This window comes from Adiantum capillus-veneris, chromosome 15, assembly GCF_014529385.1.
Source record: "Adiantum capillus-veneris isolate H3 chromosome 15, ASM1452938v2, whole genome shotgun sequence".
NCBI lineage: Eukaryota > Viridiplantae > Streptophyta > Polypodiopsida > Polypodiales > Pteridaceae > Adiantum > Adiantum capillus-veneris.
The window spans coordinates 151944894-151970142 of NC_140945.1; the positions used below are offsets into that span (position 1 = coordinate 151944894).

The 25249-nt window shown below is 41.7% G+C and overlaps 2 protein-coding genes across 2 annotated transcripts; both read right to left on the reverse strand.

Annotated features, from left to right (window-relative positions):
• Positions 1 to 1552: 1552 nt before the first annotated feature.
• On the reverse strand, positions 1553 to 3379 carry LOC147441690 (pentatricopeptide repeat-containing protein At2g13600-like). The gene has a single exon (XM_086483242.1). It carries the CDS (start codon positions 3377 to 3379, stop codon positions 2186 to 2188), a length of 1194 nt encoding a protein of 397 aa, XP_086339368.1. The 3' UTR covers positions 1553 to 2185.
• LOC147441691 (putative pentatricopeptide repeat-containing protein At3g13770, mitochondrial) lies at positions 1553 to 4415 on the reverse strand. The gene has a single exon (XM_086483243.1). The coding sequence runs from the start codon at positions 4178 to 4180 to the stop codon at positions 3533 to 3535; it is 648 nt and encodes a 215-aa protein (XP_086339369.1). The 5' UTR covers positions 4181 to 4415; the 3' UTR covers positions 1553 to 3532.
• Positions 4416 to 25249: the final 20834 nt, after the last annotated feature.

The following is a 25249-nucleotide window of genomic DNA, read 5'->3' on the forward strand; positions in this document are numbered from 1 at the left end:
GGGAGAATCGCTGAAGAAGAACTTCAACAAGTATGAGTTCAACTCGCAAAATCTTCGTAGTTCCTTACTCTGCCAAATGTCCAGAAGGTTTTGGATGGACTCAAGAAACTGGGAGAAATAGACGTTGATGGGCGTCAGGAAAACACTGTTGGTGGCAATAAACTTAGGAGGAAAATGTGAAAAGAGATGCCACAGTGCACAAGGGATCTCCGAATCAGAACAATTAGCCTACCAAGGGCAAAGGCCAAGAAAAATAACCTTCTCTGTTGAATGAAAGTAAAGATGTCTCCATCTCTTCGCCGTCATACTCTCTTTATTATACTACCTCTACTTCTCATACAATATCTAAACCCTCTTCTTAGAGGAAAGCGCCTACTACTACTTTACATAATTGTAAAGAGAAGCCCAAGTTCAAGAAGAACAACCGCAAGCATCACTACAGGATGTTAGTTTTCAAATCCAGTGACAAGCACGTCAATTTTGATAGTTACACCGAACGGAGAGATAACTCCAAGCCACCGTCTTTTATCAGACAATTTGAAGTTGCTTTTGCCAACAGAAACTTCACCGAAAAGTCCAAGTTGCGCCATGTTGGTATGTATCGCAAGGAGACAGCAAGCAATTGGTGGTTGGCCAAGACTTTGGAAGGTACTTAGCTAGAACATGGACTCAGTTCAAAGCTGAATGTTATGAGCAGTTCCTTCTGCCTGACTTCAACAAGGATATCCAGAAGGAATGCGGCTAGCTCGCCCAGAAGGAACACGAGAAAGCCACAGTTTATGTCGACAAGTATTTGTCAGTTCTTTTGAAAGTCACTCCTTTTATGAAGATTTCTGACAAGGAAAATATGTGAAAGTTCAAAGCAGGCCTACAACCACAACTTCCGAAGAGCATGAAGGTGTATCCCATGATACCCTTCAAACAATGATGGAGTGAGCTATCATTCAAGACCGACACTCTACTGGAACTCCCAGAAGGATAGAACAAAGGACCTACCATGCAAAACAAAAAGCGATATATGACTCCATCTTGGAGAAGGGGAGCAAGGAGGTTTCGGCCTACACTCGAGGATTCCAAAAACGAAATCTGAAACAATTTGCATAGTTTCTATACTCTTGAGTACAAACGAGAAGGTATCTGAGTTGAGAGCTAGCCCCTCAGGTTTTTGAACGAGAAGGAAACGACCATTGAGTATGAGGTATAGAATGGAGGGGTTTACTTCGATTCTTGTGCTTGTAAAAAAATTCTCCCCAATGGGGTAGGGGGTGGAGATGAGGGACGAGCCAATCTTTTGGTCCTCAACACCGTGTCGATCTTCTCCCTTCTATCTCTCTGCCAAGTTCTATTTATTTTCAGCTTATTGTCCTGTGCACCATAGACCACTGAAAGCAAAGTGCAGGGAAGTGAGAGAAAGTAAGTTGTCACCTAGATCACTGAGAGCGGTGAACCTTTTTAAAATCCTTTTTAAAATCAATGAAAGCTAGCCCCTCACCTTCTTGTCCTAGTATCACGGAGGCGAAGAGAAGGAAAATGAGGACTTTGTATGTACGGGTTATGGGATGGAAAGAGGACAAGAGTCCGCAGCTTTATGCATAAGAATGGGGGCAAAAGAAAAGTTACCCATAGGTACTCTTGTAGAAAGGATACATCGAAATAGAGACCACTTACAATGAAGTTCGGTGGTTTGGGACAATTTCTCTCACATGGACGGACGTGCAAGAAATGCATGCCCAGACAAGAAATGCATGCCCAGCTTGTTTGCAAGAAATGCATGCCCAGACAAGTCCATTAGATGGGCCATTCGGCAACACAAAGATGTAGTTTAGTGCTAGGGAACCTGTCGGTCCAGTTCCAAAGTCAAATGCATCACGGTTGAAATAGTGCGAGAGTTTCACATGTCAATTGTTTTGATAATGGCCATCTAGCTGGCCATTGAGTACCTCCACAAGAATCCAGCAATGGCCAGCTACTTGCTGTGGCTGCAGAGTACATCCCTTTTAGCATCCAGAGAATTATTGCGACACCCATTCTAAATGAGGCAAAGAGCCTTTCTCTGACATCCCAAGGGCTAGAGCCTGTAGCTCAGCATCAATAGCTTCAATCTATTGATGCGTTGTATTCCCCAACAACAAGGAATGAAGAGTTTCATCTACAGAAAATTAACCAGCAACATCATCCTGGCACCTTACTGTGGAGAGTTAACTCTCCATCGCATGGCTTCCATCTTTTTGGCATCTTCATGCATGCCAGCAGATAAATAAATGTTTGCCATGCAGACATAAAATGCAGCATCATGTTTGTCCACTCGAATAGCATTATCAAAAGCCCATCTCCCTACCTCGACGTTATCCCATTTTCGACAAGCTCCCAACAAAGCAGACCATAATGGTGGATGGCTAGAAGATTCCATCTGCTTAATCATTGCAAGCGCCTTATCAAAGTGCCCTGCACGGCCTAACAGATCAACCATGCAAGAGTGGTGCTCTATGCCTGGCGTTATGCCATATCTTCTAGACATATCAGCATAGTACATTTGCCCCACTTCCACTAAACCAGAGTGACTGCATGCATTAAGCACAGACGCAAAAGTGACTGCATCTGGGGCTGGACCGACCTGTTGCATCCGTTCAAAACATGTCAATGTTTCCTCACCCAGCCCTTGCTGAGCATAACCAGCAATCAGTGCATTCCAGGAAAATACATCCTGAACAGGAAGCTTGCTTAACGCCTCCTCTGCTTTTGCAAGCTCCCCACATTTTGCATACATATCCACTAAAGCAGTACCAAGCACCTCTGTTTCTTCCAACAACCCTTGATTGAGAATCTCATCATGAATTTGCTTACCCTTGGCAATTGCTCCTGTGCTACCACACGCCTTTAACACGCAAGAAAAAGTAACAGCATCAGGTCTACGGCCTTCATGCTGCATCTTCTCAAAACAGCTCAATGCTTCCTTGCCTTGCCCGTGTTGACCATATCCTGCGATCAGTGCAGACCATGAGACTACATCGCGAGTGGGAAGATTATCAATAATTTCCCTCGCCTTTACAAGCTCTCCACATTTAGCATACATGTACACCAAAGCATTTCCAAGCACAACATCCTTTTGTAGCAAACCCAAGCTCTCAATCTTTTCATGAATCTGCTTGCCCCTATCGATTGCTCCTATGCTGCCACAGGCCTTCAAGATGCATGCATATGTAACAGCACTAGGAGAGAGCCCCTCATGTTGCATGCGGTCAAAGCATTTCAGAGCTTCCTTGCCCTGTCCCCCCTGGGTATATCCTACAATAAGTGCATTCCAAGATACTGCATTCCGTCGAGGAAGCTCAATCAGCACATTATATGCTTTTGCAACCTCACCACACTTGACATACATGTCCACCAAAGCACTTCCAAGAACGACGTCTTTTGTCAACAAGCCTTTCCTAACAATTGAGTCATGAATTTCCTTGCCTTTGTCAGCTGCTTTAATGCTGCCACAAGCCTTCAAGAGGGAAATAAAGGTAACCGCATCTGGAAAGAAGCCCTCCTATTTCATAGATTCAAATGCATGTAGCGATTCCTGACCTTGCCCATGTTGAGCATATCCAGCAATGAGTGCAGACCAAGCAACGGCATCTCTGACAGGCAATTCTTCTAGCACCTGCTTTGCTTTTGGGAGTGCCCCACACTTGGCGTACATGTCAACCAAAGCAGTGCCAAGTACGAGATCTTGTCGCAATAAACCTTGTCGAACAATCTCATCATGAATTTGCTTGCCCTTGTGAGCTGCTTTTAGGCTGGCGCATGCTTTCAACATGCAAATAAAGGTAACTGTGTCAGGTGCAAGGCCCTCATCTTGCATTCTCTCAAAACAAGTAAGAGCTTCCTTTGCTTGGCCCCTACGAGCGTAGCCTGCGATCAATGCAGACCAAGACACAACATTTCGAACAGGAAGCTTGTAAAGCACTTCTTGTGCTTTTCCAAGTGCACCACAGTTGGCATACATACTGACTAAGCTGCTTGCGACGTAAGGATTTGCTTCAAGCAACCCTGTTGCCAGAATATCATGATGGACAGAGCATCCTCTTTGTAGATCCTTGTTTTTAGAGCAAGCCTTCAGAGTGGCAACGAATTTAACAGCCAGAGATTTCAAGCTCCGATTGCTGGCCCGATTACACATGGAAACGCAGCGCATGAGAAAGGTGATGAACGGAAGCCCCCCCTTCAAAACATGTAGAAACCCCTCGATGGCCTTCAAATTTGTGGAAATTCCTAAAATATTCCTGTAATTTTCCAAAATGGACTAAAATTTCCAATATATCCTTGAAATTTTCCAAAATACCCTATCTACCCCTCACGATAACAAAAAACGTGGAAGAAACGACAATCTTTCACAAATTTCTATACAAAGCACTCTACTCAACAGATTGAGTATGTCAGAACGCGGATTCTCGATGGTGATGAAATAGCTCCATACCAACACACTCAAATGCTACCGTTTTTTGGTATGTGGATGATTATCTTTGATTGGCAACTTTGTAAGTATGTGTTTATGCTTTTGTATATTATCTTTGGAAAAATTGGAGCAATTACTTGTGAGAAATAACACAAGGGTACGGTATTTTGGGAGTTTTGAAGATTACTGGGGTATTTTGGGAATTTCCACAAATTTGAGGGGTATTTTTGTAATTTTCCCTTCAATTTTAATTGTTGCTTTGAAATGAATTTGAGAGATCCCCTCCCCTTCTCTCTCTCTCTCTCTCTCTCTCTCTCTCTCTCTCTCTCTCTCTCTCTCTCTCTCTCACACACACACACACACACACACACACCCTAAGTACTTATACAACTAGTATTTAACCTAGTACAAAAGCCGAATCTTTACCAGGTTTGGTTTAGGATTTTTTAATTTATTTTTGCCCCCACAACCCCTCAATACAATTTTGTTTCCCCCCCCCCCCCCCCCCCCCCTCCCCTCCCGCCCCCTCCTTTTGGGACTGGCCCCTCAAGCATCAGTTTGATAAATTTTTAGCCTCTCGAAGGTGCATGAAGTATGGGACACTACCCCAAAATAATGGTAAATGGCGGGCATTTCTGGATACTGAGTTAAATGACTTTGTGCATATCAAGTAGTTCACGCTTGTCGCTTACAGTATCTACCTCACGACCTTACTGCCACATGAGCTCTGTGCACCTGCACGCTGCATGATGATGTTCTTTCTCTCTTCTCTCCCACTCAATCCCCTATGGGGCCATTTGCGGCTGCCGTTTGTAGCTAGACGCTTTGGAAACTGAGCACAATTCAAATATGCAGGTCTGCATCATCATGAAGCACTATATAAAGGTGAGGATGGCCATGAGCCCCTCACTTAGTCTCTTTGCGTGGTGTTTGTGTTGGAGTAAAGAGAGATTTGAGGGCTTTTCCTGGAAGCTTGCCTACTGTCTAACCATGGAGCTTGTGAGAAAAAGATGGTGCTTCTCAAGTTTGCATTCTGTAAAAGTATTTTTTTACTGGTTTTTTTGCACCAAACGTTCTGGTTTTATATGGTTTGCCGGAAAATTTTCTAAACTAAATTAAGAGAGATGGTGTGGCTTGAGACTTAGCAGCCATGAGCATTAAAACAAACTAGTCCATTAACTTACGTGCTTTCTCTGGTTTTTTCAGAAGATGCAGGTAAAAAAACAGTGGTCGATAGACATTTTTTTGATTTGTTTTGACTTTGGGCATAAAAGTCACTTGGCCTGAGCAGATGAATGAGGATTGGAGGGTTAAACCCTTGCCACTGGCAAACTTAAACATAGCTATGGACTAACTTAGAAACTGTAAAAAAAGGGGGAGGCGCACGTTAAGTGCCCAATAGGTACTTATATGATGATCAACTGCCAGATTTTAATTGTTTACTACACCTTATTTTGTTTTATGCTTGGGTGGGACATGTACTCTGTAAAAATTGAGATTGTGGCCATCTTTGGATGAATAAAGATACTTGACACTGGGTCCCACTTCACATGTAAGCTTGGTAAAGTTTCTAAGGCCAAAGTATGGCTCGTTTTTCTACTGACTCACCATTTTAGGCTGCAAACTATGGTTTGAGACGCTGATGCCATTGAAGGGTAGGATGCACCGGGGATTCATCTACTTACTGGCTAGTGTGATACAGTGAGAAAGAAGAGAGGGGGTGCAAGTATAATTTACCCCTTATGTCTTCGGGTTGTACAATAGAGTTTGGGCGCTGAAATTTTTTGGGGTAAAGGTGAATTGGAGTCATTGTATAAAAAACGACCTAGTCTGATGAGCCTTTGTTGCATTTGATATCTGGTTATTGTTGGGATGCTAGCACATTGATCATATCGCTTTTGGAGTGTTGAATTGCATACTATGGTTTGAGTTGTACTGCATACTAAGGTGGGGGTTTTTTTGATAACGCTTGCTGGCGAACGTTGTGGCTGAGCAGACTGAATATAGTTGTGGTCATTACACACAAGGCATGGTGTCATTACACTTGTTGATACGGTTTTTGTTTTTTTGAGTTTTTTTTCAAAAAATAGGAGGGATTGGTACCTCCTACACAATCTAGCCTTGGTGATTTGTTTTGGCTTGATATACTTAGCTAAATAGATGCCCAAGCCAAACACGAGATAACTGTTTGATGCATAGTGCATAACATAAATGACATCCACGGGGCGTCTGCTTGCTCTGGCTCATGGAAAACTTTGATGCGATGAGCAGCATTCGGCAGATTTTATATAGCATTGCACATGATAGATCCGGTAGACTTTTGAAGAAGGACATGGCGCCCATTAGGGTTTTCACCATGTATTCTTCAGTCGACGGTCCCTATTCTGGAGAAGGAAATCTTGGGTAGTTTAGCCAGGTTGGATGCTTCTTTGTTAATGCCTCATGTGCTTGCTAGGTCCTTACTCTTGGTACATAACAGAAGTGGGATCTTTCTGAAGTGCCGCAGGTGCCCTTGTGAACAGAATCAAATACCTTGGATTCTTGTTCAACCAACTCAGCCTCCACTTTGGGTAGTCTTGATCTGCACCTTCTTCTTGCATGTCTTTGTAAAGCCTCTCTTTGACTTGGAGCAACTCCCCCTGTATCAAAGGATATGGCAAGGATTGCTGATGCCATTGGGCATTGATTTGATTGGGAGTGAGTTGTGTAATGTTGACGGAGTGAAGAACTCTCAACTCCCAATCCATCGTTGCTTTCCACTGCTCATCCACCTCTTGTGTAATCTTTTCTTTCAGTGCATCTTCCTTAGCTTTTGACAGTTGGACCATTGGTATTGTATCAAATTCTGTTATTTGTACCTGGAATTCATCCTTGACACCTAGCCTTATGCTGGCTATGTCTCCATCTCAACGAAAGAAACTGAGGGGACATCTATCTATGGCTGTTCTGAAGTTTCCGCCTCTTCTTGAGTTTCTGGCCGTCCATCTCTCAACAGCTGGTTGACTCTTTTAATCTCAGCTATTTCTTTTAGCATCTCTTCTTCTCGTTGTACCCGCATTAAGGCCAGGTCTCTGCGCTGAGACTGCTCCACTTTTAGCTCCAGCTCGAGGTCTTTGTTCTTTTTCTCTAGTGCTTTGTAGACCTCATCTATTCCTTTGATCGAGGCCACTGCGGGATTTTCTCGTATTTGCCACATGAAAGTTGCCTGATCATTTATTCTCTGTTCTGAATATTGTAGGGAGGCGTTCGCTACATCTAACTGCACTTAAATTTTTTGAATCTACAGGCTTGTAGTTAGAAGTTCGCTGGTAACTTCCGTCAACTGTTCATCTTTTGCTTTGCAAGCATCTGACAACTTCGTAAGTAGGTCACCGAGCTCCTCCATCTCCTTTTGCTGTTTATCCCTTGCTAGCTGATGTTGTTCAGCTTTAGCTTTCAATTCCTGCACTTTCCTTTGTAGATTGGTGATGACATTTAATTTGTCGTCTAACTCCCCTTGGAGAGCGTCAATCGCCATCTCTAGTTCTTTAGCCTTTGTGCTCCAGCTAAGTGCTGCTGATCGGAGTCTTTCCGTCATGTCCTGCATTGGCCTTGCATAATCATTGACTTGCAAGATTACCTCATCGTTTGATTGCCATTCTTCCTTTCTTGCTAGCTGCCTAGATGTCTCAGCAGTCTCTTGTGTCTCTCTCGGCTGCGTCCTAGCGGCTAGTTGTTCTTGCCCTTGAGGCTATGGCTGGTCTTTTTCCGCTTTGTCATCCTGAGGTTTCGTGGATGCCTCGGCCTTTTCTTGCTGTGTAGAGGTAGAAGGTGTTTCCTCGGACTCCCGTTCTCTTGTTTGTTCAAACTTTGTGGTATCCTCTGGTGCAGGACTTGCTGCCCTTTCTTGCTCTGGCTCTTGCTCTTTGTGTTGCTCTTGTGTAGTAGCTGTCTGTTGTGTAGATTCAGCTGCTTCTCTTTGTTCAGGCTCCGTCTCTTTTGTAGGTCCAATTTCTGTGGTTTTATCTGCTGGGGATGGTGGTGGGCTTGGCATGGGGTGCTCATGCTGTTCTGAAGGAGGTGAAGAAGGTCGGGGAGACATATCACCTTGATCATGCTGTGCTTCTCCTTGTGCAGTTGCTTCCTCTGCTTGCTTTTGCTGCTCCGTCGCCTCTTTAGCTTTTTGTTCTTCTTCTTGGGCTTCTTTCAGATTCAAATCTTCCGCCTCCTGATACATTTTTTCCAGTAACTCAGTGGGATCTTTTGCCTATTTCCTAGAATGGTTCTGTGTTCTTGGTCCTTTCAATTCAATGGGTACCCACTTTGCTGGGTCCTTGCCTTGTGCTTGGTGGCTGCGTTCATAGGATTTCTTTTCTCTTTCAAACCTGTTTTGTTTCTGTTGTGGCTCCTCCTGATGTGCTGCTACGGCTTTTCTTTTCATCTCTTCCCTCCGTGCTCTTTTTTCCTCATTATCTGAGCTTTCACTGCTATGTTGTTTTGGCGAGCTCTCAGCAGACTCTTCATCAGACTTGTATGTTCTCTTGGTAGATCTTGTGGCTCGAGGGGAAGGTTGTGCTGACACTATCCAAATGTTATGATTCGGGGCAGGCGGCCATGCCGATAGCATGGTAGGCAATAATGGTTAGAACTTTTGGTGCTCCCAGATATGTTATTTTTCCCTTTTTCTTTGTCCCCTTCAATGTGGACAACACGTATTGTGCATGGTCAATTGGTTGCCTCGTTGTTGATTTGAGAACTTATGTAAATGTTGTGGCAACCGCATGATTGGGTGTCGTATACCTTGGCGGTCTCTTGGCGAGGAAGTGGAAGTGCTGATGATACAACCTTGCAGGCTCTTCCACCTGTTTTTGGATGAGGTCGACAAATGTCACAGCGGCAATTTCCTTGGTGAAGGTTCCTGCCGTCTTTCTATCTCTTGCCCTCATTGTCATTCCTTCTGTTAGCAGTTTCAGAGCTTCTGCCACTTTTGTATTCACCACCTAAACTTTGTTCCCTTGCTGGTCAGAGATTTGGGTGGTTCCATCTTCTTTGATCGTGGACAAGAGCTCATAAGCTTTTTAGAAGTCCACTCCACATGGCTCTTGTTCATAAAAATCTCTGAACCCAAGCCTCCTGTTGGCTTCTTTTGTCTCGGGCTTTGCGGCGACAACATAAACTTCTTTTGGTAGAAGTTGCAGTTCGACCCGATGTCCTTCTTCGCTCTGGAATATGCCTGTGAACACTGTGGTGTTATGCTCTTCCAACTATTCTCTTGACAGATAGGTAGCTTTGGCAGTTTTGATTGAACTGGGGTCCAGTTGGTATGGTGGAAGCTCTTGCAGCTTCTCCTTTTGCGAGAGCTTCTTCTTGGCCCTTTCTGCAGCTTGCATGGCTCCTGCTAAGTGAATAGAGTGTCAAAATTAGCAAATTTGGCAGATTCTTCTCTAAAATGTCCTTCAGTCGCAAATGCTGACAAATTTGGTCCAACTTCAAATCAATTTTTGAACATGCGTAGATGCATAAAAACATGTAAAGTTCAAAATTATGAAGTCAAAACAAAAAATTGCAACAAAAGTAAATAATCGTGATTATTTACAACTGAGTAATGTTTTTAACTTTTTGCAAATTTGACATTATAGGCTTGAAGTATATACCAATTACATACCCTGAGTGAAATATGGGCTCATCTGGGTGCATAGGGTAAAAATGGTGCCAGATTTAAGCTTTAGGTTTTTGAAATAGTAGATGTAAAGAAATTTTGAGATTTTGAGCTCCAAATTTGTTCAAACTTGGCTTGTGGGCTTAGGACATCGTGTACTTTGGATCTATGATGGCAAAGTTGCAAAATTTCCCCATCTTGGTCAAAAAGTAAATAATCGCGATTATTAACTTTTTTATCAAAATGAACATGTTTTGGTACAACTTGGTTCTAGGCATGGTGTAGACCCTATGTATGTGATATGAGGTGATTTGGATTAAAAAATGTGGCTCGTAACTCAGAATTTGGCTTGCAAGGACTTCTTTGCATTTTTTTGGCAATTGCCCAAGTTATAGTTGATCATTTTGGCTCATACTTGAAATTTGGCATGTAATAGGTGTGTACAAGTGATAGGTGAGGTGATGATATAATTTTCAAACCAAAATAGTATAAAAGTAAATAATCGCGATTATTTACAACAGTCAATATTTTCACGCAAAACTTAAAATTTTTGACCTAAACACATTCTATACACCTAAAACAAGTCCTAAATTGAAGTTGATAAACTTTGGTCTTGCCGGCATCACTTTGTGCTTTGTCAACTCTGAAATCACCGATTTTTATGACTACATGGCCAGTTGAGTTGGTTAGTCACTTTTGAGGCTATGGACTTGTCCGCAACATAGTTGTGAAGCAACTCATCCAATTTTGGCCCATTTTGACTCAGTTTGACCTCGTATGTCGAATTTGATGCTTTGTAGCCTTTGATCCGTTTTCTACTTTTCGAGGGCCTGGCTTGATTGATTTTACGAAACCAATCATATACATTGTGTATAGACCTCATAGGTAAGCTGTCTACATCTGCCAAAAACCTAGCTTTTCTACTTGGGACCCCCTTGACCCTTGCCGAATGGTCAACTGTTGCTATAGAAGTGTTCTATTATGTTGGGGCATGCTTTAGTTCAAATCTCATCCGATTTGACTGAGCTGATAGGCCGCTATGGTCGATTTTTGGTTGTAGGTCGTCGTGCATTGCTTGGATTCTAGGGTTTTTTCCAGGGGTTTAGACTAGCTACCGGCCATACAAAATGGATCATTGATAAGTATAGAACTTACCCCTCATGTCTCATGTGAGATGGTGTTGAAAACAGGTGACTGTGGACTTCGGAAAATACGCATGAAGAGGGTCGAAAGGCTCTCTCTCCAAAGGCAACAAGTGGAAATGAGATGTTTAGCCTACCTTGGGTATCTATACCCAGACTTCCCAAACCATTTTTTCCCAGATTCACATGTTAGTCCTACTAGGCCGTGAAATCTATCTTAGACAAAAATTTCCCCAATTGGATCCCTGTAGCTCATTCTGCAAGAATTTTGCAAAAGTAGGTCCAACCGCCCAGTTTAGGCTTCCCGCTTCCATCTGCCAATTTGATTGAAATTTTTTGTGCTTGTCTGCCTTGTCTTTTTTATCACCATCGTGTCTTCAGTATTTCCATCTGAGCTTCTTTGCTATTTATTATTAATTTTTGACATGCTTATTGAAAAAATCAAAGTAAATAACAAAATGCGCTAAAAAAGCAAAGTGAAAATTCAATAATTAAGAAAATCCATTGAAAAACACAGCTTTATTGTTTTTTAATGGATTTCTCCATTTTTAAGTCTCAGTATCAAGAAAAATGATGAAAAATAACAAAAAAGGACTATTTTTGATGATTTTTGATGGTATATACACTATTTACACTCATCGGGGAGATATCATTAGTTAATTTTTCCCTGTTGATGAATTATAAGGGCACTATTAGGTAATTTTGCAAAAAGATCACACGTTAACATCAAACTTTTTCCTCCCTCTTCAAACATTGCCCTTAATTACTTAGTACTCTTCCACCCCTCCTAGATGGCGTACTCCGGGACCACTGTGTGCATGGGTTGAACAATCGTGTCTATGCATAGCCTTGGTTGGATCTACTATGCTTTGAAGATCAATGCAGTTCAAACCATTATGCTGTGCAAGAGTTGGGTCTTGAGTAATTAACTCAAGGGTTTCTGATGTCGAGGCTTTCTGATGCTGCCTTCCAAAGAGCAAATCTTGTAGCTTGTTTGCTCTTTGCTTGATTGTGCCATCAGAATGCTTTAGCACGCTGATTTCCTGAGCATTTGGTACTCAATAATGGCTGTTGTTGAGCTTTTACCCGCGATTGATATCTTGGTTTGTCTTGGCTAGAATGGTGTGCTAGAGGTTCCTGAGGCTTAACTCTCCATTGCTTGATTGGTTTTTTCAGTTTGTGGCGAAGATTAGTGCTCTTTTTTCTTTCAAATCCATTTCGTGTTAGGTTTCTTGCTAGGAGATTCTCGTCTTGTGTTTTGACCTTTGGAATCATCTTTGGTATTGTCGATGATGTTTTGGGCACCCAGATTTGAATCGGCTTGTCCTTAAGCTGTGCTTTCGGTACCAAAATTTTCCTGACCCCTTGCATGCTACTTGTAGCATTTACTTGTCGATAGGATGGAGAATATTGATTGCTTTGTGGTTTGCTTTGCTGATTGCTTCCTTTCCATTCCTCCTTGCTTGGTGCAATTGGAACAATGAGTTGTCCGCCTTTAGGTGATAGCTTGAGCTGATTGGTATTCCAATTTGGTACTGCATTGTATGTCCGCATCCAGGGAATTCCAAGAATCATTGTCTCATTCATGTGTTCATCTGGTAAGCATACAAACTGATGAGTACATTAACATCCATGCACTATCACATTCAAGTTGACTACTCCCAATGTTGGTGTTGGGTTCTTGTTGCATCCTTTGATAGTCGCTATTCATGCTGTCAAAAGCTGACTTGTTGCTTTCTTGTACATGGAATAATTGACTGCATTTACTCTAGCTCCCGTATCGACCAATGCATTTGTGCTATGGTTGTTGAGCTGTACTTTGATGCGACGGTCCATTCCATCTAACCATTCATCATCTGTTGACATTGCATCTTTTTGCAATTCCCATTAACGGTCATCTATTTCCAGGGTCTTAATAGGTATTTGTTGATTCTTGAGAGCAGCTTTCCTTTTGAGTATCCAAAGCCGAGCTTCCTCCTGGGTTTCATTTTTGTGTGGGTGCATGCATTCTTTCGAGCAATTCATCAGTTAGCGGCAAATTGTACTTCTTTAAACGACATCTACTAATCCAATTAGCCATTGGTTCACCATCTAGGGTGGACAACTTAACTTCTCCACTTGGAGATACATCTTCAATGATAAATGGTCCGTTTCTCTTTTTCTTAAACTTGATAATGTGTTGCTTAAGGGAATAGACTAGAACTAAGTCCCCTTTTTTGAAGATTTTTGTAATTATGGGAATTAAAAAACTGTTTTTGTTTCTGCTTTTGTGCATAGATGTGAGCTAAAACTGTTAGACTTTACTCATCTAGCTTCTCTAAATCTTCAAGTCTTTCTGACAATTCATGTCTAGTCCACTCAAGATCCTTAGCTACCCTTATAGTCGGCAATAGAAATACTATTGCCAGTATGGCATCAAGTCCATAAACAAGGTTAAAGGGTGTAGCATTTAAAGTTGTTTTGAATGAAACTCAATAAGCCCATAGAGCTGCATGGAGATTCATTTCCCAGTCCGTCCTTCTTGAACTAACCACTTTAGTCAATACCGAGCTAAGAATTTTATTCGTATGCTCAGCTTGTCCGTTTGCTTGTGGGTGATAGGGAGCTGATTTGTTATGGATGACCATAAATTCATTAAGCAGATACTTGATTACCTCATTGAGGAAATGCGTTCCCCTATCACTAACAATTTCTATTGGCAATTCATATCTTGTGAATACATACTCATATAAGAATGCGGCAGTGGTTCAGGCATCATTCTTTTGAGTTGCTTTAGCCTCGGCCCACTTAGTCAAATAGTCCGTAGCTACAATGATATATTGAGCTTGGGTTTTATAAGCAGGTGGCTGTATTGGCCCAACAAAGTCTATGCCCCATTTTGCGAAAGCTCTAGCTCCGATCATTGTCCTTAAGGGCATGCTATCTACACGTGTTGGCATTTTTGCTCGCTGACAAGCATCACATCTTTGAACATACTCTTTGGCATCTACAAAAAGTGTTGGCCAATATATGCCTGCCATTAAGATTGCTTTTGCGGTGGTCTCACTAGAAAAGTGACCTCCAGCTAATCCAGCATGTGCTTGTTCTATAATTGGAATATACTTGTCTTCATTTGCACAGAGACGCAAATGTTGATCCTTACCTCTCCGATACAATTGGTTTCCAATAAGAGCATAGTCTCTTGCTTCAGTTTCAATTTCTCTTTGACGACGTTTACTCATATCCTCAGGAAATGTTTTGGTTCGATAAGTAAGCAACTAGATAGTTACTCCACTTAGGAATAGGCGACATTTGGAACAATGCTACATGAGGTATGGGTGTCTATTTTTGACATTGAGGACAATCCTTTACAAAAGAGCAAACATCACTCCTCATAGTTGGCCAAAATACTCCAAGTCTCAAAATCCTTTGCATAGTTTGGTCTTCCGCAAAGTGAAGTCCTACTATGGTAATATGTGCTTGACTTAGATATTGGTTTTTTTCTTCAGGATTAATGCATAAGAGCAATATTCCATCTCCATTTCTTTTGTATAGCCTACTAGCTAGTAATTGATACATAGCCGATTGCTCAATTAATCAAATTGTAATAGGAAGTAGTATTTGCGAATCCACTTGAGCTATGGGCATCAATGATACAAGATGTTCCGACCATCGAGGTATCATTTCCACGGAGAACAAATACGCAGCTGATAGATCATCGTCTACCACTTTAGGTGATATCCTGAAATAATTCTAGAGAAATGATTTGTTGTCACAACTACAATGAAATCAAATTCTAGAAGAATGATTTGTTGTCACAACTACAATGAAATCAAATTCTAGAAGAATGATGAACCATCTCACTATTCTTCCTGTGCTGCATGGCTTGTTGACCAAGTACAATAAGGCTTGGTGGTCCACAAAGAACACAAATTTGTTGGCTAATAGGTAATGTCTATACTTTTTTACGGCATAGATCATTCTTAATCCTTCCATTTTCATGGTGGTATAATTCTTTTCTGCCATGTTCAATTGTCGGCTAGCATAAGAAATAGGAAAATCAATTTTCCCGTCTCTCCTGGTTGAGCTAGTATACACCCGATGACAAAATTGGAAGCATATACATGTATGTGGAATATCTTATTCCAATCTGGTGCTTTCAATATTGGAGCTGAGGTGAGAGCTTGCTTGAGCTTCATGAAGGATTCCTCACATGCTTCAATCCATTCAAAGTGTGTAATCAAGCTATACATGGGTTTTGCAATTATAGCGTACATGTAAATGAACCGTTTGTAATATCCACAATGTCCCATGAAGGCTTGAACCCCCTTGATTGTTGTTGGTCTAGGCAAATCAGCAATAACATGAATTTTATCTATATCAGTAGCTATGCCATTTTTAGACACTATATGTCCAAGAAATTTTCCTTGTCTACCCATGAATGTGCACTTTTCAGGATTTAAGAAAATCGTATAAAGTCTACATTTTTTGGATACCTTTTTGAGGTGTTCAAAATGATCAGCCCGGATTGATGAATGTATGCATAGATAATCCATATATACTTCCAAGAATTTCCTAAGATATTCTTTAAAAGCATGACTCATAAATCTTTGAAAGGTGGAAGGAGCATTAGTTAACCCAAAAGGCATAACCTGATAGGCAAAAATACCCCATTTCGTTGCAAGAGCAGTTTTATGCTGATCTTTTGGGTCAGCCAAAAGTTGATTGTATCCCGAAAAGCCATCTAAGAAGCTGTAAGCTTCTTTACCTGCTACCCATTCTAACACATGCTCAGTAATTTCATTGTATGTGCATGGCCTTTGTCTACTTGGTTTTGCATCATCTCTCATGGGTATAGTATGTTGACAGATTTTTGGATCAACACCCTTGAGATCCTTGTAAGACCAAGCGAAGATATCTCATTATTCTTTCAACAAGCTTAGAAAAAGCTCTTCTTCTTCTTCTGTTAAGTCATTTGCAATGTAAGCAGGCCTAGCCTCTTCTCCTCGTTCAGCCAAATCTACCTTTTTTGTGTTTTCAAGCCCTTCATAGGACTCGCCTTGTTTTCGTAGTTCTCTAACAGGTTGTTCGACAATGATTTTTTGATCTTGGAGAGTATATTTCTTGTAATGGGATGGAACACTCATTATATCTTTACCATCCTCTTCTGTGGTTTCCATTTCAATTGTATATATCTCCTTTAGAGTTTTTTTCAACTCTTGATACTTTTTTTTCCGCTCAATTTGTGTCATGGTTGACTCCCTTTCCTATTTTTTCGGTTTTGCTTGAGTATCCTTCCCCGTTTTTCTCAATGTTTTCGACATTTTTGGATTTTTGTTTGAAGGATATCTGCTAGTGATTTTGTCCTTGACACAATCATGTGCATCTATCTGCATCAGGAGCTGTGTTCTACTGGAGACTGATGGCATAGGTTTAGCTTTCACGTTTCTGGTGTCTCTTTTTCGTCTATACCATTTTTGTCTTCTCAATTTTTGGTTTGGAAAGTCAAAAAACTTTTCCTCCCCTCCTTTCATGAATAGCTTAGCTCTCACATGTTCTTTTTCTAACTCAGAATATTCTGAGCTAGCTGAATGTTCTTCTAACTCATCTATTGCATCGTAGTAGAGGTATGAAAAGACTTGTTGAGCTTTCATCAAGTCCGTGGGTTCCTCATTTTCATCTTCAATGTAGAGGGTTGAAATCATTTGGATGGGAATTTTATCATAGCCGTCCTCATTGCAGAATTGAGTAGACATTGACGTGTTCACACATACATCCATTGTCGCTAAAATTTGAGTCCACTCAAATGGCTCAAACAAATGCTCTCGAAAGGGTTCAGGTACATAGGCTTCATCGGTGCAATCCCTTTCTTAGATACATACTTCTCGTTTTACGCTTCCATTTTCTGAAGCCCCACACATCCAAATAGGAGTGTCCTTGTTCAACCAAGATGGAAGCTTAGTTTCAGCTGAAGAGACTGAATCAAACTCTTGTATGGGCGTTTTCATGACATCTCTATAAGTGTGATCTTTTAGATTGGCCCTTGTTATAGATCCCACTTGCTTCAAGTACAGATAATTATTTCCCCAATCTTGGATAAGCTGTACCTGTCGCATGAAAGGTCTTCCCAATATGATTTTGTAATTGAGTTTCTTCCCAAAGTCCACTATGGCAAAAGTGTGTTGATATTCAATCCCACATGAATTAACTATCACTTTTTTAAGCAGTCCTAAGGGTCAATGTGTCCATCAACCAATTGCAATTTTATTCGAGTTTGTCTAATGGCTAGTTGTCCCCAGGATTCCCATACTGCTTCGTGGCTATGGCTATGCCTGCCCCACTATCCAGTATTGACATGGTTTCTATGTCATTATATACACTGGAAGGGTGGTGTTTCCTTCTTCCCCTTCGTAATATTCTCCAACTTTGTTCATTGGAACATATCAAATCTCTTTGTTATCCATTTCGTGTTTCAATCTTCCCAAATTCTTTGCGATTAGCCCTGTTATCCCCACCTTCTCAGGGGTTTTTTTTGTATATCATTCTATAAATATGGTCTGAGTTTTAATAGTTCTCTCAAAGTAAGAGTGCATTGGATGGGTGTAGAGATGAATGAATGATGTCTGAGTCTAAGGTCTATTCCTCTCTTTTTACTTTACTGGTCTTACACACTATGAATTCATCTTCGTTATCTCCCAAGTATGAGGGTAATGTTTTCAAGGTCAATGGTTTAGACATCCTTGAAGCTTCAGATCCGCAATTCCCATACAAGGATTGTACATCCATGTCCATCTCAGGAGGTAGGTTGTCTAACCAAACTTTCCCTATAGGAGTTGACTTTAGAGTTAGGCTCCCATCATTGATCTCTAACTGTTTCCCATAAGTGTCCTGGCTAGTCTTCCTCTACAAATGGAATTCCATCTAAGGCATCTTCGCTGTCCGGCACTATAAGTTCTGGCTCTTTTGGTTCAATGTGGGGTTCTACCACCACTTTTGATTTTTCTTGATTGTCTCTTGCCACAAGCTCTTCATGTTTTGCCATACTTTTGAGCTTGGGTTTTTGTTTTTCCAGCATTTCCTGCGTGATTCTTACCAAATTTTGATAAGCTTTAAGCTTAGCTGCTTCCATGTCTGGAGAAGGATAGTTTTTCCATTTGTTTTCCATGTTTTGGTCTGCTTTAAGTCCTGCTTGGTAGGCTTCCAAGGCTGCATTAATAGGCTCAAAATTTTTGTCAACCAAAATTGATCCTCCAGATTTCATCGTTGTTTCCTTGATTTCACTTCCAGTTTCTTTCACCTTTTCCTGGAATAGTTGTTTTGCTTTCTCCTTGATTTTAGTCTTTTGTTTCTGTTTTCTCATCTCATACCTTTTGCTTCTGCTTCTTTTGGTCTTTTGAGAGGCAATTTTTGTATTCTCCAAATCATCAGAGGAGTTATGTTTCTTTTTCTTAGCCTAGGCTCTAGTGATTACCTTGATTGGAACAATCGGTTCACTCTCAGATGAGCTACTAGCTATCACTTGGACTACGTTTACTATTGTTTTACCCTTGTTTAAAGGATTTTTAGGACAAAGTTCCAAGAAATGTCCTCCCTTTTTGCAACATTATATGCAATAAGCTTCAATTGGCTTAAGGTTCTTGTCAGGCTCTAGGCATTCATTTTTCCAATGATTATCTGCACCACAGTTATGACATTTTCCCGTTCTTGGCTTAATCATGGGTCTTACTATAGGAGGTATAATACCTTGATTAGCCACATAGTACATTGATGCGAGATTTGGTGGAGTATAAGTTTCTTCCGTTGGTGGTGGATGTGAATTATACCAATCTCCTTCTACCATTACTGTAGATGGACTAGGCTCAACATAGGGTGTAACAGGCACTAGTGTTTGTTCATCTATAACTCCTTCTAAATGCATGTACTTTACATGCACTGCATTATGTCCTAGATACGGAGGTTGTTGACCCAATACGGTGCTACATACGGGAGCGTGGCTGCCCTGCGAAATACCAAAATAACACAATAAACAACATAAAACAGACTAATTGGCATACCTGGAACAATCACGTGGTCGCATGATCGCGAGATACACGAACAGAGAGAGACAGAGAGCAAGAGAGATTGAGAAAGCACGTGCAGGCGCACCTCCTAGAGCGGAGTGCTACGCCGGCACGGCGAGAGAGAAGAGAGGAGAGGTGAGAAGAAGAACACAGACACTGGGTGCAATCTCCCCCCGTGCAAGAGTGTCCATTTTCCTCTTGCACGTATTTAATTTATAGATTCAGAAATGGTCAAAGTGAGTACAAACTGGCCGACCGGTCATAATTGGCCAAAGCTCATAAAAGAGCACTTGAATAATAAAATGTACATGATATACAAATACATTTGCATAGGCCAAGATGGGTCTAGTCTTTTCCACCTGTCAGCTGTAATAAATCATAAAATATCATTTCTATAATATACCTCTCCGTTGGAAAGCAACTGTCCTCAGTCGAATATAAAAATCTGCAAACAATACTTGTCAAAAATAGTGATTAGTAATCTGTATCAAATAGTAAAAGAAAAATCCATAAAATTACACATTGGTTATGCCTGCCGTCATCCACATACTACCTATTCTAGTGTCCAATACCATTAGAATAAGCAGTATATGTCATACCCTGATGAATCAGGATATCATTGGTCACACTCATTATCAATCTCATAATGTCAAGTCTCATCACATAAACACTACCATAATAATCACTAGATACCAAATCCCAATCCAATTCCAATTCCACAATATAAGTCCAAATCCAAATCACTTTCATTATGTACCCGGGTAACAAAATCATACCAGTTGCAGTGGTGGCCAGCCACTGCAGCATGATTTTGTGGTCGGTGTTGCCTCATCCGGCGAGTCTACACCAATAAAACATACTGCCTAAATCGGCAAATCTGCATTTGGTATAAGTGTAGAAATCATGAATCTGCAATTTATCAATGTGCTGCCTAAATCGGCGAATTCGCATAGATAACTGGTGTTGCCTAAATCGGCGAATCTACAGCAAGGTGAGCATTTACACACTGCCTAAATCGGCGAATCTGTGTGCATGTGACCAATGGACTAGACAAGACATAAAGGAGAAAAAAAAATTTCACTATGTGTTTGACATGTTCATTGTGCTATATAACAAACTACGTACAAATTGTTTTTCAGTATCCCAGAGCACCTTAGCTCACATGAGTAGCTGCATAGCTTAGTGACAAATCATCTCAATAAAAATTCTTTCCAATACAATGAGAAGCCATGTCCTTAGCAGTGTTTGAGTATTCAACGTAGAACACAATGGAGAGAAATGAAATATGAAAAGAGGAATGATGTATGTGATGTACATACCTGAAGGATATTTTGCATCAAAATGTGTACGTATCTCTGTGTGTGGCAAGCATGAGGTTCTTGTAGTATTTTAAGTCATGTGTTGAGCAATGTAACTCTTGTACTAGTTGAAATTCTGTTCTTGAAAGCACCATTTGCTATCCCATCATTTGTGTCTCAATACATACTTGAAATCAGAAAACAAACAGTTCAATTTATATTATTAGAATACTCAGCTCATGTGCTAGGTGAGAGTGTGAGAATTCTAGAAAATAAGCACAAAAAATTACAATATTGCTACCTGCATTGGTCAAAATCAAACAATATTAAAATGGGGTGGTGTTGGGAAATTAGCATGAGGTATTGGTTAAGGCTGTCCTTGCTTTAAGGTTTACAAATTGTACATAGTTAGAAAATTTTGACTATTTATACGAGATAAAAGGAAAGGACCTATCAGTAATGTGGAAGGATTCTTTGCCTTAATGTGATCCAAGGCATGTAGAAATTTAATTGCATCCACTTTTATTTTTATTCTTACTACATGCGGCAAGCAGAGAAATGAGTAAATACATTATGCAAAAACCAGTAATGAGAAAATTATCATTGCCTAGCCAAAATTATAATAATGATTTGATACAATTCAATATCGTGTTGTGTCGATGAGGCTTATCGTCCCCAGATTGTGCAACCCCGTGGATACCTTGCACCCGAGGAGTATCCGACTTCATCAACCAAGGTTTGGGATCGTGATTATCGTCTCTAATTTTAATATGGTCGTCAATTTTTGAATTGGCTAATGATAGTCATGGAACCTACGTAAGGTGATGATTTGTATTATTATGATTATTATTATTTTAAATTTGTTTATGCTACCACATCTAAAATATGCAACAACAGAACGCTGGAGTTGACGATCAAAGATGCAAGCACATATGCTTACAAAGGACACCATGACTTCCTTAATGTATTGACCATCTGCAAAAAGATTATACGACCAAATTGAGACAATCCATATGGATCCAATACAATGTCTAGGTACAAAATAAAATGAAGTACAACAAAAGATTGAAAAAAAAATCGTCATCAGCGTCGGTTTCAATGCCTGAGGATGGTGTGCATTGGGCGTTGTCTGAGAAAAGTATTGCAACGGTCGCTCTAGAGCTTTGTCAGTGTGTACTTCTGGCACTGTCGTGGGGGGGGGTCAGATGCAATAGATGAGGGGGAGAGTGAGAAATTGAATGAAATAAAATATTACATTAAATTCCTTCAAAGGCCAAAACTACATTTTGAGTCAAAACTGATGCAATCAGTGTGCATCTAATCCAATGTTTGGGTACTAAAATAAAATGAAGTAAGTTGAAAGACTAAAATAAAACCCTAAAAGTGTCAGACTAAAATTGTCATCATTGTCTTCGATTCTCGTGGATGCCCATCAATGGATGTTTAATTGAGAAAGTATTGCAACGGTCGCCAAAGAGCTTCGTCAATGTCTGCCTCTGTAGCTACTTGCAGTAGGAGGGGGGATCGTAAGCATTCGCTGAAAAATTTAGACAATGTCTGACTCTGGAGGTAGTTGGATTGGGAAGGTGAAGAGGGAGAGAGAATGAGAACTTCTTGTGAAGCTTGATACAGAGAGTTTTAGGGCCCAAAGCACTTTTTAGATGAGCTTTCAAGATTGTGGCATCTTAGAGCAGACTGGTATATATCTATAGCAGTGCTGAAAGACTAGATAAATCAAAAGCAGCACGTCTCGCAGAGTGGGGAGAACTACACTTTGGCGCAAAGGCCAAACAATTTTCCCGTGCCCTTCTAGAGATCTAATTTCCCGCGTGCAAACATGCTGCCTGCTGAAATTTTTCTCCGCTCTACTCCAGGCCCAGTTGCTAGCCCAACTGCTAGCATCATGTGTTGAACTGGGCCTTAAGCTCCTTGTCTTCGTTAATGAAGCAAGAAGAAGGGATACCACAAAAGGACAACCACTCATACTGTGATGACCTACCTGTGCGGAGGCATGCAACCGCCCATACTATGCCGCATCTCAGGCTCCGATGCCGAGGAGCCATGGGAGGCACAAGAAGAGCTGGAGTCAGAAGCCTAAGAAGAAGAGAGCGATCCATGAGGTCAGCATTATCGTTTTCTTCGACTCTAAGGAAAAGGGGGGATAATGTTGCAGATGCCGTTATAGGTTCAAACTTCTGCTTCAATTTTTTTTTTGAAATGTGGGCTATGGGTCTACGAACTCGGCTTCTGTGGGTTGAAACTCCCGCGAGTATGGCAGTGAGTTGAGCCAGGCTGCCACTTCAAAAGCTTCCGCCATGAGCTACAACCTTAGCACTGCTGACCTTTGCCCGTGAACTCCATGCCTGTTTCTTCTCATCGATTAGCCCCATCGCTGCTGCCTGTTTCGATCCAGTCCGTCACACTCTTTCTGCTGTCTAGCTTGCTCCTCTGTGTGTGAGTTGAAGATGCCTGGACCCACAACTGCCATGCTTGGGGTAGGCTGGGTGTGTGTGTAGATTTGCTCGTGTGGTGCCCGTTAAGGACAAAGAGAGATAGATAACTCCAGCTTAAGAGGGGAGGTGCGCCGTTGGAACTGAGAGTGAGTGAGGTTGGTTGGTAGCCGCCACAAGGCATCAGTATGAAGGTAGGGAAGTCACTACATGTGGTGGACGTGTAGTATAGGGCTCAAGTAGTGTGTGTGTGTGTGTGTGTGTGTGTGAGTGGGGGAGAGAGAGAAAATACATGCAGACTGTAGACAGAAAGCAATGGTCGAGAGAGATACAGACCGTGTGTGTGGTTGTGGCCTACCAATCCCATGCAAAAAAAAAACAAAAACAAATGGGTGACGTGAGGGGGTTTGAGAGAGAGAGAGAGAGATAGACAAAGAATTTGACTGGTCCTCTGCATGCCCGCTTTGGGTGTGTACGTGTGTATACATCAGCGAAGGAGACACCGGCTATGCAAAAATGTTGTTAGTCGTATAGGTATGGTTAGTAGCATCTCCATGAGAGTGGTTGGCGGCCGTAAAAAAAACTTGTTTGGAAGGATGCTGGCGGCGCTTCTCTACTGCATGGGTAAAGTGGCGGGACAGACCACTGGTTTGCTGCATGGTGGGTATTGGCGACGACAGGCTGCATGGGTTATTTTACTGGCGTCCAGTGATGGGCGCCAATGAGTATTATGGGGGTGGTTGAAGACGGGCAGTTGAACTGCGGTCGACGCGAGAGAAAGAGACGCCACAAAGCGCCTGTACTGCCCTATCGATCAACAACAACAAAAAAAATAATTTGAAGCTTTCAAAACAGAGGCGCAACGCTGTTAACGCTCGCATGCTGGCATACATTTTGCTGTTGGCCATTCGTGCTAGTGTGAGGCTTCCTGCGGTGAGGTATGTGGTATGTGATCGGTAAAAGGGTGTGCTAAGCATGACGTCAAGCTGAAAAATCTAATTCGGCATGGCTTGAATCGCTACAGCAGTATCTTGTGCACACATGGTCATGAAGGTGAAGGATGTTGTTGCTACTACCGAGCCGCTGGTGCCCTTGCGGGTTGAGAGCTCATAGACATTGATGGGGGCTTTTCACAAGCCAAGCTCCCATACCCCTCTTCTCTCGTCCCCACCCCATGAAAACCCCCTCTTAGGGAGGGAGTGATAAAAGACATTGGAAAAAGTAAGAAAAAAATAAAGTATGATTATGTAAATATATGAGAAAGGTAAAATAGGCCACCTCATGCCTGCGGGGCAGCCCATCCTCACCTTGCCTCCTTTTTCTTCACTGTTGCCCCGCCGTGTGTCCCTTTTCCTCTCCTCCACTCAAAAGGTCAACCCCCTCTCTCTTCCCCTTGTCCTTTCTCCTTTCTCTCTCCCCTCAAGCTACCCCACCTCTCACCAATAATGCATTCTAACTCACCAATAATGCACCCTAACTCACATGCAACTTACCCTATCTTCCAAAATAGTATACCCCACCCCCCCTTTCTCTCTCCTATCATATCCCATGACCCAAATACCCCCCCCTCTCTCTAAAGGGCGCCATGTCTCTTGTCTTGTAGCTAAATAACCTCCCCCACACTCACACACACTCAGTTTCACTAAAAAAAGGTGCCCACAGACCCATCCCCACCCGGTGGTTACCTGATTTTTCTTGTGTTCACACACATCTGCACACAGATTCACCTCTGAACACACTCCTCTCTCTCCCCTCTTGTAATTACTTTATTCTCCATGTCACCTCTCACTTTTTTTCATCAACCCATCTCTCTCTCTTAGTCTCTCTCTCATGAGACTGCTGTTCTGGCACATATACACACAGCCAGACAAGTGGGGCCCACAGTCACATGGCCTATGTAGATAATGATTTCTTCATTTCTAAATTCTAGAATTTCTCCCCCCCCTCCTCCCCTATATAAAGAGGGGTCACCATCACACAAAAACCACAACATCACCAAAGAACACACTATGCACTGTGTGTGCCTAGTGCACACACACACACACACCCACACCATCACCATCACCGCAATCACCATGCTTGTCTTGAGCATGACCTCTACACCCTTGGCTATGGAAGATGAAGGGCAACTAAATGAAGGATGATGTCCATAATCCTCGTGCGAGTCTTCGCCATCAACTCCCACCTATCCGCCATGTGCTCTACCACTCTCTCCCTTCTCATTCCCCTACCCTATGCTCC